The 17,625-nt window shown below is 44.7% G+C and overlaps 2 protein-coding genes across 4 annotated transcripts in view; one reads left to right on the top strand and one right to left on the bottom strand.

Annotated features, from left to right (window-relative positions):
- Positions 1–2,705, bottom strand: part of NFS1 (NFS1 cysteine desulfurase) — a 32,865-nt gene extending 30,160 nt beyond the window's left edge. For all 3 annotated transcript variants that reach the window (XM_090064150.1, XM_090064148.1, XM_090064149.1), the window contains exons 1-2: positions 2,570–2,705; positions 1,069–1,136 (exon numbers count right to left, since the gene is read on the bottom strand). In XM_090064150.1, the coding sequence (XP_089920276.1) occupies positions 1,069–1,136; positions 2,570–2,654 (153 nt within the window). In that variant the 5' untranslated portion in view covers positions 2,655–2,705. The remainder of the gene's footprint in view (positions 1–1,068; positions 1,137–2,569) is intronic.
- Positions 2,656–7,770, top strand: ROMO1 (reactive oxygen species modulator 1). Its single transcript, XM_090064151.1, has 3 exons — positions 2,656–2,789; positions 4,686–4,816; positions 7,572–7,770. Exons 1-3 carry the CDS (start codon positions 2,721–2,723, stop codon positions 7,678–7,680), a joined length of 309 nt encoding a protein of 102 aa, XP_089920277.1. The 5' UTR covers positions 2,656–2,720; the 3' UTR covers positions 7,681–7,770.
- Positions 7,771–17,625: the final 9,855 nt, after the last annotated feature.

Genomic DNA, 17,625 nt, shown 5'->3' on the forward strand with positions numbered 1-17,625 from the left:
ATTCCAAGCAAGGAGCCAGCTTCTCTCAAAAATATTGTGAAAATACAGGCATGTTGTACATTTTCTGTATCAACCTCTGCAGTGACTGCCTGGTAAATATTTGCTAACGACATCTTGCAATGACACACAACACTCCTTCAAGTCAAATCTCAATCCATATCACGAACCAGATTCAAGAGAACAGAAAAAATGCAAGATCCAAAGTTATGGGAAATTATGCAACATAGTTTTGAAAACAATACACTTTATCCAAGACAACTCCATCATTACAAGATTTAAATTGTAGGTAAGCATATGATAAATCACTGCCATAAGGTACATTTACTACATCTTCCACCAAAGATTTATTATTCGTTAGTAAACCTCAAAGACCCCATAAAAGTAAGTTCATGTTGATGACAAACATGCTAATCATAATAAAGGTATACTAACCAAAAAAGAAAAAAAAATCCCTGGAGAAAGCCCTAATCCTCCTTTGTTACCGAATTAAAAGAACTTTAATTGCAGACCTCTGCTGATTTGGTTTAGCTGCTTATCACCACAGTCATCACAACAAAGCAAGGGACCTTAAACTTCATAAGCAAACAAACTTTATTTTCAACTAAGCAACCCCTCTCCCCCCACCACCATTTTATGTGTTCCTCAGGGAGGTAGCAAAGAGAACGAAAGAGCTAGAAGAAATGAGCAGCAAATGGTTGGCAGGTATGGCGAGGCAACAAATGAGAAGGAAACAGCTAGGAGCAGAAAAATAAGTGGGAGCAAGATTACGTAGCAGTAAAATAGCTTGAATCTGCTGTGACAAGACAAAGAAGTCAACAGAAGGAATAATGTGGTACAAGCACATCAAGAAAAGTAGATCCTGGTTCTTCATTAACATAGGATCATTCTTTTGGATCAGAATACTGCACTGAAAACAGTATTACTCCAGGACAACTTTTATGGAACTCCTCAGAAGCATTCTATTTCAGCTACTGAAGTCTGCACTTGCCATCGTTCATGTGTTTCAGCTGGTTATAACTACAAAGTTATAGTATGTTTGATATATTCCCATCACTTTATTTTACAAACCAGAGGAGTAGTTGCTTGGACATCCATGTACAGTGGCCGGAGCTTAGATTGTTCATCACTGTTTTTTCCTAGAAAGAAGAAAAATACTACAATGAAATCTGCATAACTAGTACAAGGCATGAGGAAGGATCCAATATAAGGGTGGAAAGAGAGGCAAAACTTCCCAATATAAGCATGGATTGACACACAAAGGGAAAATGAATCTGGGAATGTGTCAGCATGGAACCTTTGTAATGAGAACACACAACAGATCTGGCACGCTGAAGAAAACTAGTCACTACTTTTATGGGGAGGAAGGAAAAAAGACAACTCCCTTGTAAGTCCTAGCAAACAATTATGTCAGCCACCTATGGGTACAGGCAATATGGTACATAAGTAAAAACTTTAGGAGGATTGGTAAATCTTTAACGCAGTCATCTGAGGTAATTCTATGTCCACCACTTCTGTTATAGCCAAGTGCCTCAAAATCTTTACCGTATTTCAAAGTCACAATACTCCTCTGATTACCCCCATTTCACATGGGAAGCAGAGGCATGCAGTGCCTCAAGGAACATGCAGAAGCCTGTGGTAGGACAGGGAATTGAACACAGGTTTCCCTAAGATATAGGCTAGCACCCTAATCATTAGACTTTATGCCTCTATGTGACTTTATATGAGAAGAATGCCATCCTCAAATTAATCTCTAAGGCTACTGTCTTCTCTTCCTTTAAACCTCTCCTTAAGATCCCTTTTTGGTAACATATCTAAAAGAACTGAGTCAATAAGTGATGACTAGGTTTTACCCCTCTTAGAAAAGTTACTTAGGAATCAGAAAGCTGTGCAAAAACAAACATGATCTTTTTTGTATGTACGCTCCCTGCTTTGCTCCTACAGCCCTGTTTAGGCTTGGATAGCAAGTAACAGGACCTTTGAGGTCTAAGGCAGCTCCAATTAGCAAGAGAAATTTCCATCCCTCAGTTGCTAGTCAGACGCTAAGGATGAGTCGGAACACAGAAAGTCTCCAGTAAAGAATTCTGAAGTCAGCAGGAACCAATCCCGTCTGCACCCACGTGACCCAGCCCCATCCCTAGGTCAGGGCAAGCGCAGGCAGGCAACCAATGTCAATGGCACCATTGACTCTGCAGGGCCCGCGGGACCTTTCTAGGTTTCTCCAAAGCAGCAGCAGCAGCGGCCCCGCCTGGGTCAGGCCACGCTGAGGAAGGGGGCGAGGGGATCGGCCAGCGCCGAGCCTGCCCCACAGACCCTGACTGCCGCCCGCCCTGGTCTCTTAGGTACACAGAATGGCCAACGGCAAGCGCAGCACATCGGGCCGGCTCCAGCGCCGCCCTCGGCAGCGAGATCCCCTCCCCGAGCCAGGGGCGGGTAGTGCAGCGTCCAGGCCCACACGGAAGAGGGTCCCCGGCCTTCGTAGAGCAACGGCCGAGCACGCAGCTCCCGCTGCCCCCGGCCCCTGTAGCGGCGCGGGCCGAACTCGCAACACCCGGCGCCGGGAGAGCGTCACCTCCGTGCTCGGGCGCCGCCGAGAGCCGCCGAGCTGGGAAGGGCGCAAGCCCCCGCAGCAACCCAGCCCTGCGCAGCAACAACATCCTCAGTCGCGACTGGGCCGGCCAGATGCCGCCCCTGACCTTTCACCCGCGACCCGGAAGGGCTTCATGCGTCACCAGAGTGAGTCGGAAGTGAGGGCCAGCGAGGTGGGAACGCAGCACCGGCCGAGGCGCGAGGTGAGGCCCTACGGGCGGCTCTTCCCTGCTCTCTCTCGCGGGCCCGGCACAGCGAGCGGGAGACGTCACGCGCAGTCACGAGCTCCGTGTTATCCCAGGCGGCAGTTGCTCTTGGTCTGTCCTACGTGGGCTCCTGCCCAAAGTCGCCATATTTCCAGTTTCAAGAAAGAGAACACCCGTGGGAGGAGTATTTGATTGTGGGGCCGGCAGTGATATGCCCGTGCCCTACCCCTGCCCTTCTCTCCCAAGCCACAGCCCTGCCATTCCTGCCAGGGCTTCTCACTCCCGACCCACAGCCCCCTGTTCTCCAGCCTTGGTGCTCCCAGGAATTACCCCTCTTCCTTCGCTGGAGGGGCAGGCACCTCCTCCCCATCCTGCAGCTCCGGCAGGCAGACACACACGTGTGCTTGCACATAAGTGGATGTCCAGGCCAGAGTGGCAGCAGCTTAAGCCAAGGGTGTCCCTACAAACATGCACTTACTTGCAGCTGCCAGTGCAGACTCAGGTGATGGCTCTGCCCTCTCTCCTCCGAGCCCCAAACAGCTCCTTGCTCAGTCAGGCAAGCCAGGAAGTGTCAGGAAAGCAGAGGCAGAGCAAAATTCCAGACATTTGCTGATAATTAAAAAAAACACCCAAACAGAGATGGGAGGACCCAAAAAGAGGATGTCTGGGAAAATCTGGATGTATAGTAACCCTGCTCCTCATAGGTGATGCGTAGGGGGAGCACCAAAATTGGCAGATGCTGCTTACCCCCACCACCACTGTGGCCACCTGCAGGTGGTCCCCACTCGTCCCACCCTCACCACCAACATCATCACAACTGCCTACAGGTGGTCCCTACTCGGTGCTACCAATACTACCACCACTGCCTGCGGGGCTGTCGTCCTGCCCCCCCAGTTTTGGGAGGCACTAGTCATTCATGCTATTTCTGATCTCAGCCTGGGAGAGCAGCACTGCTCCACAGGTAGCCAGCGTGAGTCATTGGAAGCTGCACTCCACGAGTACCTGCCCAGCAGTGCACCAAGGGCCCCACAGGATCTGCCCTGCTGCTGCCCAGGCCTTGCAGGTTTTTCTGGAAACAGGATTGCTAAGTCCTGAAACCCTAGTCAGGAGCCTTCCTAAGAACTGCAGCTTGTACAAGCTATGTTGCACCTGGAGAAATGTGACCTCTTGTGCAAACCGTGATTCTGCCATATTTCTTGATGCTGAGTTCCTGCAGCAGAGATTCTGGTTTTCCATGTGTGTCCCATCTCAGCAGGTTGGCAGTTTTCTTTTTGCAGCTTAAAAATCAGCATATTGGAAAGGCTGTTTAGATGGTGAGCTCTGGGCCTTCAGATCTAGGAGATGGTGGTTCTATACCTTAGTCTGTGGAAACTGGGAATGCTGCAAAGGTGGTGTACTCAGGAAGCCCTCCAGGCAAAACTTATTAGTAAAACATATTCCTGCTGACCTGAAAGTCCCTTCAAATCCTTTATCAGAAATATGATGGCTGTTTCTGGGGTTTTGAAAGCTTTCACGTGGGCAAAATAAGTTTGCCTTCAGACTAATCGTTGCCATATATAAAGGGAAACCCTTTTGTTCTTGGCTGCTCCCCTTATAGTCTTGGGGTACAAGGCTCTGAAAACCTACTGGGCTCACGGTTGTATAGCCTACTTGGTGACTGAAGAGTGGCGAGACGAAAAAGCCAAGGCTCTGGAATCAGGTCTCCTCACTGAGTTTTGCTTTTCCCACTAGAAAAGTTTCCTTTAGATGCTAAGTAGTTGTAGTTTAATGAACAAGGCACTAACCCAGTGCACTTGTATAGTTCTGCAGTTTAAAAGCAGGAAGCTTTCCACTCAGACGAAAAGGGGGTGGTGGGAGGTCTGTGTTTGTTTTAGTGTCTTGCTTCTTTTTCAGATGCCTGTGACTGTGGGGCCACATGGACAGTCCCAGCCCAACTGTTTTGACAGAGTGAAAATGGGCTTCATGATGGGCTTTGCTGTTGGAATGGCAGCAGGAGCACTGTTTGGCACATTTTCCAGCCTCAGGTATGTTGTGTAAAAGGCTGACTTACATACTTTGTTAATAGTGTTTGGCCCCATTACTCTGGGACTGAGGAGGGCACGTGGCATTGAGACTTGGTGGCATTTTTGGCAAAAAGTAGGGCAGGGTGGCACCGTAAAGACTAACTGATGCCACCTGAAATCCTGCCCCACCCTACCTTCTATCTGAGTTCAGATTAACATTGCTAACTACCTCTGCCTTTGGTTTCATTTCAGTACTTAGTTTTGATTGTTGAGACTCTAAACTATGCCAAGATTTTGGGTGTTTGAGCACTGTTCCATTTATGCTACAAAATGGGACCAGGTTGGAGATAGGTAATCCAATCACAAATGAGCTGTCATGGCTGAAGTTCAATATAGACTGACTCTCAAAGTATTATTCAATCCGTTCTCTGAAAAGATTTAGATAAATCCTGAAGAAAAAATATTTTTAAGAGATGAGTCAAAAATTTGAACCAGGTAAATTGCCTATGTTTGGCACTGTGAATCTGAATACAAAATAACCTCTTAGCAGCAAGGTTGAATATGGCATCCTGCAGGCTCTTCTCTTGTCTTTACATTTTGTTTTGATTCTTTATAAATGCACTGGTTTTAGGGACTGCTAGTGCTACTTCTAAGGCACCACCCTTCCTGCTGTCTGACTTCAGGCTAACACATCTAATTATTTCTCTCAGCACACTCATATGTTAGACTAGAATTTAACTTAATTTCCACTTCAGGGTAGTTGCTTTTATTATAACACATACCTGGGTGGCAGCTGAGATTGGGGAAGGACCAAGTCTCAGCACAGGCACCAACTTGGCCACCAAAGCTGGAAGGGAAGAGGGCTCATTAAATCTGCAGCCTCTACAAAGCCTGTAGGGCTAATCTGGGTTGAAGACTGCTCTTTATACCACTTCCTGGATCTTCCATAGACTGCTGCAGCTCCCTTCTCAGTGGGGGCTGCTCACATTGCTGCCCTCTCTTTTTCCCTGTGGATGGCAGCCCGGGGGGCAGGAGCGGGGCTGGGATCCAGTGCAGGTACCATCTTGGCTACTTGAGCTGGAGGGGAAAAAACCCAGCCATCTAAAGCCCCTGCAAAGCTTGCAGGCCTCCTTAACGTGCTCCCAAGATGGATGCCACCCTGGCAGTGCTAAAGGGCATCTTTAGCACCACACTTTGGCAGCAACAGAGACGGTTTTAGTATTTCTTGTTATAATTCTTCTGAATCGAATAATATTTTTGAGGAGGACTGTGTTTTGGGGATGGCCATGTCCCCCTGTGAAAGGGAAAGACATTAGGGGTGGGGGAAGGGGACTCCTAGGGGTGACAGCCAAGGAAGGAATAGTGGGAGGGGATATGGGGAGTGTGGGAAGAACAAGTCTGTCTTTAATGAAATAAATGAATTGGGAAGCAAGGTTGGGCTGGGCAGGGTGTGGATGTTCTCCCAGGTGAGAAGCAGGGGAATGGGGCTGGGAAGGAATTTTTAAGATTTTTAAGTATCATTTGGGAAATTTGTTATTATAAACACTTTTATTTAAATATTTTTTTTCCATTTTTTAAGTTATTTGATCTTTTATTTTTTGCTCCCCTGAGCATTTTTGGGGGAGGGTGCCATATAAATCTAATAAATTATTGTGGTGCCTAGTAGCTTTACTTACAGACAAGGATCCCATAATGGAGTATACAGACACAAAATTAAAACAAGTCTGTATCCCAGAAAGCTTCCAGTTGAGACAAGACACTACATTTTCTGTATTTACATTATAATCTAAAAGGACTGATAAACTGATGAGTAATTAGAGCAACAGTATATAGGCACTGAATTGTCTTTAGCTAGCAGCAGTGATATTTGGTAGTGACTACCTACATGGGAGAAAAACAACCATATAATATGCTCTAAAAAGATTGTAAAAGAAAAAGTAAATCTGTGATGATGGTCTTCAGATCATTGTGCATGTCATTCGTATGTACTATAATGGTATGGAATGCATTAACTTGATTAAAGGGCCATAAGTTGCTGAAATGCAATGAAAATTTATTGTAAAAAAAATATAAAAACCTATGGTACATTAAAAAGATACCTCCAGCACTTTTTTTAAATTCCAGCATGCATACCTGTTTATATACTGTAACATTCTGTACAGTATTTTAACCCCAAATATTGAAATATATAGAATGCGATAAATAAACTGAGCTAACTTATTTTCATTGTTTAACCTGAGAGAAAAGCAAGTAGGGGCCAAATGTTCATCAAAACAAATTAATTGGGCTTTAAAAACTGAAGATGGTGTTAGCAATAAAGGATTTAGCTTATAATGTAATATATTTAAGTCAATAGTATCCTTTTAAGCCAAGTGAAATCTACTGCTTCTTGTATGCACAGCCAGACAGGATACAGATGCAAGAGTTTAGATAGACCTTCTGCACCCACTGGCACTCCCTGTACGTATACAGAAGAGAACGAATTCTCCTGAATATATCTGACGTGTTGCAGAGATACTTCCAGTGGGTGATAGGTACAAGGGAATGTGTCTGTTTTCTTCTCTCACCCTATGCACCCTGTAGCCACTTGGCTCCAAAACTGAAAACTTGGCTTAAAAACCTAGATGAGAATGAGTTATAATCTGCCGGTCAGAATACCAAAAGCTAAGTGGGCAAATCAGAATTGCTTTTGACTTTTTTCTAAGCTGTATTATTGCTTCAGCTGTATAATGGCTCTAATCTGTTTATGTGTACACTTTTGTTTTTTTCCTTTCAGGATTGGCATGAGAGGAAGAGAACTAATGGGTGGAATTGGCAAAACCATGATGCAGAGTGGTGGCACATTTGGGACATTCATGGCCATTGGCATGGGAATCCGCTGCTAACTTGGAGCTTGGGATTTTTTACCCTGAAGACTAAGGCCCTTATCCAATCATTCCTCTTGTGTAATAGAATAAAACCTTTGGGTATCTAGACTTCTGACTGCTCAATCATAGCGAGATTATAAAATACAGTTCAGTAAGCCTTTTCCTGTACTCTGCTCTCAACAGATATTATTTATTGTTCTCTACTGAACTTTTTATAATTTCTTTCCCTAAGAAAAGTTACCCCATAAATGTGATAAACCCAATAGTCCTTTCTACACACAAAGAGGAGGAAACTGGAAATATGGCTAGCTTTATATAGGTATAATGAAAACCAGATCAAAGAGTCATTCTTTTTAGCTTCTTTTTACCTCCTCCATCTTGTAGCTTCATAAGTAATTTACCTTCAGAGATGAATATGCACGTTATCTGTTTAAAGGAATACCTTTGTTTAGTAAAAAATTCTTATTTAGGGGGTGTTAATTTTAGACAGCTCTTTGGAATGTGGGATCTTGGGGTTTGGAATATCTCTGCCTAAAGAAGCACGTACCTGTTTAGCACCACTCTTGAGGCAGCACAGCTCCAATGCAAAATTCACAGAGGGACACTGCTGGCATTATTTGTCTTCTGAATGGGCTTAGTAGGAGCAGTCGTGCTTATGCATGATAACGTTCTACTAAGGGAGCAGAGATCTGCTTTTTCTATTCAGACTTCAAGCTGTAGGATGTAGAGTTCTTCTTTGGCAGTGCAGTGTCTAGCTGAATCTAGGATTGGTATGAAAGATGACTGATTCTGGCCTCAACTAAGATGGAGGTAATGTTAGTAGATAAGTAGAGACAGCCAAAGGAAACAGTTGCTTTGATGGACAGTTGATCCATCTGTGGAAGAAATCAAACTTCGCGTTGTGGTTGAATCAAAACTGACAGAGCCAGCTTTTCTTTATTTAAGACTATACTGTGATCACAGGGAGAATTCCATACAGCAAGGGGAATCACCCACTTGTCTGTTTCAAAGGATTTCTCAGACTCTCTAAGTTTACAAGCTTATTTATACTAAAGACAGAGAAAGAGATAAAAAATACACCTTGGAGAAACAAAACAATAGTAAATTACACAGAAATTTAGGAAGTTTACTTAAACAAACTATCTGTACACAGGGCAAGATATCAAGATAACCTAAGGATAACCCAAGGTGTGCGGGATTCCTTATCTCAGAACATATAACTGAATTAAGCAGTATCAGCACTTCTGGTTTTTGTCTGTTTTTCTAGTCAAGTAAGCTAATTACTCCTACATTCCCTAATTTTTTTTATTTTTTTTTAAGCCATTAGAAAACTAAGCTCCATTTATTTTAAATTCTACCTCACACTTACTGACTTCTACTGCCACACGAGATCTATTACAGGTCCAACAGAACTTTCCAGGAGTGGCATATGCTAATCGCACATAGACTGGTTGCAACTTACATTCTGCCAAGTTCTGTTTCTATGAAAATCTGAATAGTAAGGGGCTAGCATCTGAGTTGCATTCAAGGGTACCGGTATCATGGGTATTCCTCCAGTATAATAGATAGGGACATGACTACATATCCAACAACAAGAAACATTTAAAACTATTCCAATTTGATTAACTAAAGAACACATTTTCATGAAGTGATCTTCTTTGTTGGTGCAGAAATGTAATTTGGTTTACAGAGTTTCTTATAACTGATGAGTCAAGTTCATATAAGATGGCTCAAAAAAGAAATACTGAGAACTATCCAAATCACGACTAACCAACTCCACCTCGGAAACCAGGAACTAGGTAGAGGCCTTTTTCCTGTCCCAAAGGGCATAGCGGTGTCATTGTTTCATAGATTCATAGATGCTAGGGTCGGAAGGGACCTCAATAGATCATCGAGTCCGACCCCCTGCATAAGCAGGATAGAGTGCTGGGCCTACATTACCCCAGCTAGATACACATCCAACCTTCTCTTGAATACCCCCAGGGTAGGGGAGAGCACCCTCATTGAGGCACATCCTCTTCGCTCTGTAGTGGCAAATCCTCTTCGCCAGTAGGCACTTGGCTCACTATTGGTCTTGAGCTCTCTGTCAAAGATCAAAGTCTTTGATTTCAGATGCTGATGGCAAAAGGTCAGATGGCAAACGGTCAGAAGCTAACACAACAAACTCTGTAATTGTAGTCTCACACTATTATTTTTTAGTTTGTAACAGTGCTGCATATACACACCCCTGTCTGTGCTTCATTTCAAATCACTTGAGCCCCTCATACAAGAGAGAAACTGACCTTGACAGCCCAGCACGAAAGATAAAGTACCTATAGTAATGAGATTAGCTGACTTTAATGAAACTGTAAGATCAGAATAATGTACTATGCTCGCCCTCCTGTGACCAAACAGGACCAGTACCACCTAAACAAAAAATAACCCCCCCTTTTTCTGAAACCTGAGCAAACAAAGAGAGCACAAGTGCCAACTCGTTAATTATTCATGCCTGGCGTGTAGTAATTGGTCACCTGGCCAAGTATAACTTTGAAAGAACTTCCACCCAAAGCAGAGAACTCTCCACACGCACACCCAGGAGACGCAGTTTGTAAAGTAGCCTCTTACAAACATCTCCCCGCCTTCGATCCTTATCTCGGCGTAACTCCGTCCTTGCTGGCTTGATTATCTCCCTCATTATCTTTCGTATCAAAAACTCTCGGTAATCTGCAGACTGCAACGGCTTGTGTGAATCGCTCAGAATCCATAACAAGCAACTCTCTTACCCACCCTATAAATGCTGGGTAACATGATATCTGCATGCTGTAACTGAATAAATCAACTCCTCTGCCTATGCTGCACTACATCAGTAGCGTAAGTAAAATAAACTTTCTGTGTAACCATTATGCTTTAAATCATCTGACTCCTGCTCTCTGTTAACACCCACCTGTCTGGTCATAAATCCTGCCTCGCGCCAAGCCGGTCGTGCCAACCCAGGCTCGCGGGCAAGGGTGCACCGGTCATTGGGGCACAACACTTCCCTGCTGGCAGGCGCTAGGCTCACTACCAGTCTGTGGAGGCTGATTACAAGATTGATATGGAGGAGACTCTGGGTCTAATGGGGCTGATGTTTTCTTATTGTGTGAAGCGTGGATCCATGTCTGGAGTCCTTGACACTTTATTGCAGTGTTGGTGGTCAGGAGTACCTGGAATGGGCCTTTCCAGTGAGGTTCCAGTGATGACTTTCGCTGATAGACTTTTATATGGACCCAGTCTCCAGGGAGGATAGAATGGCACAGCTCACCTGGTTCTTTGGGGAGAGCTGCCTGTACCTGTGAATGAAAAGCCTTAACACACTTCATTAGTGCCTTACAATAGTCTAGAATGGTATCATCAAGTGAATGTATATCGCAAAAATGGGAAGCAACAAGTGGCGAGGCGGGGACCCTCATGGGTCTTCCCATTAGAATTTCATGTGGGCTATGGGAAGTGCATCTGGCCATTTTAGGTGAGTCTCAGCACAAATTTTGGCCAGTTTATTTTTCAGAATGCCATTTTGGCGTTCTACTTGGCCCGAGGCCTGTGGATGGTATGGGCAATGAAAGTTCTGTTGGATCTGCAAGACTTTGCAGACTTCTTTCATTATCTATCCAGTAAAATGAGTTCCTCTATCAGAGTTTAGGGATAAAGGAATACCAAACCTTGGAATAAAGTCTCTAAGCAACTTTTTGCTTAGAGTTATAGGGTCAGCTTTTGCACATGGGTAGGCTTCTGCCCATCCAGAAAACATACATACAATAACAAGAACATATTCATAAGAACAACATTTCTGCATTTGAATAAAATCTAATTGTAAATTTACAAACGTGTGGGATGTGCTGCCTTCTTTGTTTTTACAGGCTTTAAGGAGGTAGATGCCAAAAGCAAATCATCCACATATTGCACAAGCACAGAATTTTCTTTAACTATTATGTCATCTAGATCTTTTTTCAGAATTTGAGAAAAAAAGAGAAGGAGATTCAGTATAGCCCTGGGGCAATTGCATCTAGGTATAATGGAGTCCTTGATAGGTAAATGCAAAGAGAAACTGGCTATCAGGGTGTATTGGAATAGAAAAAAATGCAGAACACAAGTCAACAACAGTAAAATAACAAGCTTTAGGGGGAATACAGGCCAAGATAGTAGCTGGATTTGGTACAACAGGAAAAGTAGGTAAAACTGCAGAATTTACCGCACGAAGGTCTTGTACAAAGCGATAGGTATTCTTTCCAGGTTTTTTTTACAGGAAGAATAGGCGTATTACAAGGGCTCTTAGGACAATGATACCTTGCTTTAAAAGGGCAGTTATAACAGGGCGTATGCCTTCTTCAGCTTCTGGATGTAAAGGGTATTGAGCAACTTTGGGTAAAGGCTTAGCTGGGTTTAATCTCATTTTTACAGGCTGGGCAGTATGGATTTGTCCTACTTCATTAGCATACTGGGACCAGAGAAATGGAGGGACAGCTTTTATGATTTCTTCTTGCAACACAGAAAGATCAGGGAACTCAGGCTCAGGAGGTGAGCTAGCTAAAGCGGCAAGTACTGCTATCTCGTTATCACAAGGGACATCTAAATAAACACCATTAGGAGAACAATAGATAGTACAACTGAGTTTACAAAGCGAATCTCTGCCTAACAAATTAACAGGAGAACAAGGAATAAGGAGAAAGGCATGTTGATCAGAAACAGGACCAAAAGAAACATGTGATGGTTGGGAAACAGGTTGAGGAACTATTTGATTTGAAATTCCCACAGCATTTACAACAGCAGAGGAGAGGGGAGTTGCGGAAAATTCTTCAGCTTGAAGAGTAGAGCAGCTTGCACCAGTGTCTACTAAACATTTTGTAGAGATGCCATTTATCACACAGGAAATGAAGGAATCATCTTGATTAGGTGGGGAAGCAGGGCTGTGATGATGTTACTATTCCTCAGGCTGGCCTAACAGGAGGCTCCCTGATTCAGGACAGAGAATTGAGTGAGAAGAGGTGGTGGAGGGTTAAACATCATCCCTGGCTGGCCAGGTCGGTGAGGACATTGAGCCTTGCAGTGTCCTGGTTGGCCACAATAATGACAACTCATTATTTTGGGACTGAAATCCTCCTCATCCTATCCCATGACCACGTCCCCTACCTCTGAACTGTCCTTGATGGAAACCTCGGCTTCTGCCCCTGTCTAAAGTCTGTAATTGCAATGACATTAGCTTAGTTTCCGTAGATACCTTTTTCTTTTCCTGGCAGGTTGTATGATGATTTGCAATGGTGACTAGTTCTGCAAGTGGCTTAGTCTGCCAACCTACAGCAGTTGTGCACAACTGTTCCTGGACTTTAGAAAGAAGTCCGTGGACAAAAGTGGAAGCAACTGCTTCTGGGGCAATTTCAGCTGCATTTTCAATACCCAAATGTCTTTCAAATACTAGTTTCAAGCTGTCCATGTAGTCTGCTGGGGATTCTCCTTTATTTTGTTTACAGTTATGTATTTTGGCCTAGTCGGTTTTCCTGGGGCAAATTTTAAGCACAGCCTCAAAGAGGCGTCTTCGGACATCTGCTAAGTGATCTCCAATTCTGGGGTCTTGAGTAGGCTGGGTAGCCTGTGCGATGAGGCGGTTGCGGACCTCAGAGGGCAGAACACTTCTCATTAATTGGTTCAAATCTGCCCATGTTGGATCATAACAATGGATTACAGTTTCTAATTCATCTTTAAATTTCTGGGGAAATTGTTTAACAAGGTTTAGGAGATCTCCTGGGGTCCAGGGGACAGGGACTGTGATTGTAGTTTCCCCATTTGGACCTTGCCCTGGAAGTTGGTGTAAAGGCATAAGCTGAGCCTTTTTAGATTTTAAAGAAGGGGCTGGACCATACTGGGTACCAGACCTTAAACAAGAGGAGGGAGTTGAGATTTCAGGAGACAGACGCCATGTCTTTGGTGGACGTGGGCATGCCCCGGGGGCAGGTGACGGTTGTTGAGTGATAGTTTCCTGGCGAGGTGGGCTAATCCTGCCGGAAGAGTTTATTTGGTTACTTTGGACTTCTTCAGGTTCAGATTGTGCCTGGGACTGATATGGGGGTGGCACATTAAGAAAATCAGTTATATCTTCTGCAGATTCATTCTCAGTTATTTGTGGATAAAGTTGTTTTGGTGCTGATGGTACTATTGATGGGGGGCCCCCTTATGGTGCACCTTTCTGTTTAATTCCTTTATCTGAGATTTCAGTTTCTCTTGGGAGTCTTTAAGACTCCGAACTTGAGATTTTTTTTCCCCATTTTATTTATTTATTTTGACATCTTTTGGAAGCTTCTTTATATTAATAAAAAAAAATGTGTCCCACTGAGTCTGTGGTATATGACTACCTCTTAACTCAAGGTCTCTGAGGAGATGAACAATTTTACTTAAATCAAATGTTCCCTCCAGGGGAAACTGCCGGCTAAAATCATCTCTGGTATACCAATTCCATTTGTCTAGAAACTTAAAACTTTTATAGCCATAGTGTGTGTACATGTACAATGCTGGAGTCCCTTTTGGCAGAGCCGGTATGTCTTTTAGACTCTCCGCTCCCCATATCTTTAAACTCAATTCACACAGGTCTTTCATACAGGAATGGCTTATTCAGGGTGTCCGGTCAGGTTGTGAGATTTGCTAGTGGCACAGAGATGCTGTGGCTAATGTCCAAAGACAAGACTCCACTGCAATAACAGCACACAATGCAGCTCACAGTTAGACACGGCTCATTATGAGGGTGGGGAAAAGGTAAACCTGTCCACTGGGTCATGAGGTTCCAGTTGGGCCCCCTTGCGTTCAAAACTGCCCTTCCGGACAGCCTTGGGGTGGCTGAACCCAACCTTAGTCTCAGACTTGGTTAGTGGCTCATATTTCTCAATTCATACTCTCAATTCACACCAGGGGATTTCTGCATTGAGGCATGAGGTTCAAGAGCATTTTTTTAGTCTCAGCCTTGGTCAACGTTTATTGTGGAAAACACTCACACTCTAAGAGTTTCCACTTTGCACCCTTGCTTTCGAAGAGCACACAGAACAAATCTGTTGTCTTCAGGGCAGCTGCACAAGGTTTCCACTTCTGGTCTCAGAGAGACCTCCTAGTTCTTTACAGAACTGAACTCAATTCACACGGGGAAATTCTTTCACTGACAACAGCAACACAGAGTCTTGACTCTTAACCTTGACTCTTTCTACTCACAGTTAATACTTCCACGTTGGGTCTGACAGTTCTGGCAGCAAAAGTTCGGCTAGAGTGAGCCTCAAGTAGTGAATCAGGAAGACACAGAGACAGCCTCTCACTGAAAAGACCCAATAGAGATTTCAAAAGGTCTTTTACCTTGGTTTGGCGCCACGGCTTCAGTGAAGAGAAGAGATGTCTGTGTCCCAGCTGATCACTACGGGCATCTCTATCTGAGTCACGGCACCAAATTGTGGAAGAAATCAAACTTCATGTTGTGGTTGAATCAGAACTGACAGAGCCAGCTTTTCTTTATTTAAGACTATACTGTGATCACAGGGAGAATTCCATACAGCAAGGGGAATCACCCTTGTCTGTTTCAAAGGATTTCTCAGACTCTCTAAGTTTACAAGCGTATTTATACTAAAGACAGAGAAAGAGATAAAAAATACACCTTGGAGAAACAAAACAATAGTAAATTACACAGAAATTTAGGAAGTTTACTTAAACAAACTATCTGTGCACAGGGCAAGATATCAAGATAACCTAAGGATAACCCAAGGTGTGCAGGATTCCTTATCTCAGCACATTTAAATGAATTAAGTAGTATCAGCACTTCTGGTTTTTGTCTGTTTTTCTAGTCAAGTAAGCTAATTACTTCTACACATCTAACCATGCCTTTGATTATTTTAGGAACTCAGTGTGATTCTCACCTACTGCTGGATATTCCTGTCCCAGCAGTGATTTTCTTCTCAGCAGTGATTGATTAGGAGAGCTAAAGCAAGCTTCTAGAAAAAAAACTTGGTATTATTGCATTCCAGGATTTGCAGTCATTTACAGTTTTTCTCAGATCTAGGTTTGGGCCCATGAAGCCCTAAAGCTAAATATCTGACTTGCTCTCCCAGTATGGTGCTGCTGCTGCAGTTTGTCTAGTGGTGACTCTCGAATTAACAGCTGTTGGTTTACAGTGGAAAAAGCTAATGGAAGAATACTCCAAGGTTCCTCTATCCATTTGCTGTCTTGGCCTGAATTGAGTTGTAGGGTCTGTTACAAGGGTATGTATTTCTGTATGCTTTCTTGCTAGGAGTGGGATCTTTCTATTAGTATTTAGTGGTTCAATTTGCATTTATCAATTCTGTTTATTTGTGGAGTGCCAGGAAGGATAAATTAACCTGATCCCTAGTAATTTTCACCAGGGTCATCTTTGCATTTTGGAGGAAACCATTAACTTATGACTAGAGCCACTGCTGCCCTTTCTTATACTCCTGAACATCTCTTTCGTAACTCTCTTCAACCAGTGCTTAGAATGCTGGGACACCCCACTCTTCATGGAAGTTGCAGACAGGTGAGATAAGAGGGAGAAGCCTGTGTGAACCCAGATCATTCCCATCCCTCTTCACTTTTTTAGCTGCATGCAAAGTACATACTGCTCTCTTGAAAAGATTTCATAGACATTAGGGCTGGAAGGGACCTCAGAAGATCACCAAGTCCAGCCTCCCCACCCAAAGGGAGGAAGTCAGCTGGGGTCATAGGAGCCCAGCAAGATAAGCATCCAATTTACTCTTGAAGATGTTCAATGTAGGTGCTTGAACCACCTCCGATGGCAGGCTGTTCCAGACCTTGGGGGCTCAGACAGTAAAGAAATTTTTATGTCCAGCCTGAAACAGTCTTGTAGTAGTTTATGACCGTTCAACCTCATTATCCCTTGGGGCGCTCTGAACAAGTGTTTCCCCAGATACTGGTGGTCACCCCTGATAAACTTACAGGTGGCCATCAGATCACCCCTGAGCCTGAGCTCTTCCAGGCTAAAGAGTCCCATGGCTCTCAGCCTGTTGTCGTAAGGTCTGTTTTCCTGACTTCTGATCATGCACGTGGCTCTTCTCTGGACTCTCTCAAGCTTCTCCACATGCTTTTTGAATTGTGGAGCCCAAAACTGGATGCAGTACTTGTCACAGGAGCACTGAGGTGCCCTGTTCCTAAGAAGTGGAGAAGTGGAGCTGCCAATCTCCAGGGGCAGCTCAGGTGCCAGTTGCTGCAGCAACCGGGCGGGCCATGCGACTGGAAGAGGGCAGGGTCGGACCTTTATAAACAGCCCAGGCCGGAGCCCAGAAAGCAGTTCCCTTCTGGCTGCTGCAGGAGCAGGAGCAGGAACAGGAGCAGGAGCTCTGTGGGGAAGCTGAGCAGCCTGAGTCGATGGTTGCAGCCTGACCACCCTGACGAGCTACAGTGATGCGGGCAACTGTAACCCTATAAGAGACCATGACTAAGGAGCCGAGTAAGCGCAAGCTTTGTGTTATAAGCCGGTAGGCTTCTTGTTTGTGTTGCAGCCGCTTGGCTCATGGTTTTGTTATGGTTACACCGGAGGACCGGGTGAGGCTGTAGGGGTGTGAGGAGGCCTCACGGGAGCTCCCCAGTGGTTTGGGGGGTTCCCGGTGCCCTGTGTGGGCAGACAAGTGGTGCCTGGGATGGCATAGTTGGTCAGTGCCGAGGCGGCACAGTGAGTAGCTCTGGGTGGGCAATAGTGAGAGGCCTGAGCTGGGTAGAGGACCCAGCCCAAGGGTCGTAGCACCAGGATGAAGCCTGCAGGGACTCGTGTTGGGCTCCAGGTGTGGGATCTATGCGGATAAAAGCCTAGGGTGGGTGCTGTAAAGGCGACTAGACTGACGAGGGCGAGTCGCTATAGAAAGCCCAGAGAAGGTGCTGAGAAGCTGTGGGTGCAGGCACGTGTAGAAGAGAGGCCCCAGGCGGGGCATGGGTAATAAGAAGCAACCCCAAGAG

Source organism: Crocodylus siamensis, chromosome 10, assembly GCF_052110815.1.
Source record: "Crocodylus siamensis isolate JL-2025a chromosome 10, ASM5211081v1, whole genome shotgun sequence".
In the NCBI taxonomy this organism is placed as follows: domain Eukaryota; kingdom Metazoa; phylum Chordata; order Crocodylia; family Crocodylidae; genus Crocodylus; species Crocodylus siamensis.

What these genes read in the sequence shown, in the direction of transcription:
- ROMO1 (XM_090064151.1), top strand. Translation starts at nt 2,721, where the DNA reads ATGCGTCACCAGAGTGAGTCGGAAGTGAGGGCCAGCGAGGTGGGAACG. An exon ending in AGCACCGGCCGAGGCGCGAG is followed by an intron (nt 2,790 to 4,685) that starts GTGAGGCCCTAC and finishes CTTCTTTTTCAG; the next exon opens with ATGCCTGTGACTGTGGGGCC. An exon ending in GGCACATTTTCCAGCCTCAG is followed by an intron (nt 4,817 to 7,571) that starts GTATGTTGTGTA and finishes TTTTCCTTTCAG; the next exon opens with GATTGGCATGAGAGGAAGAG.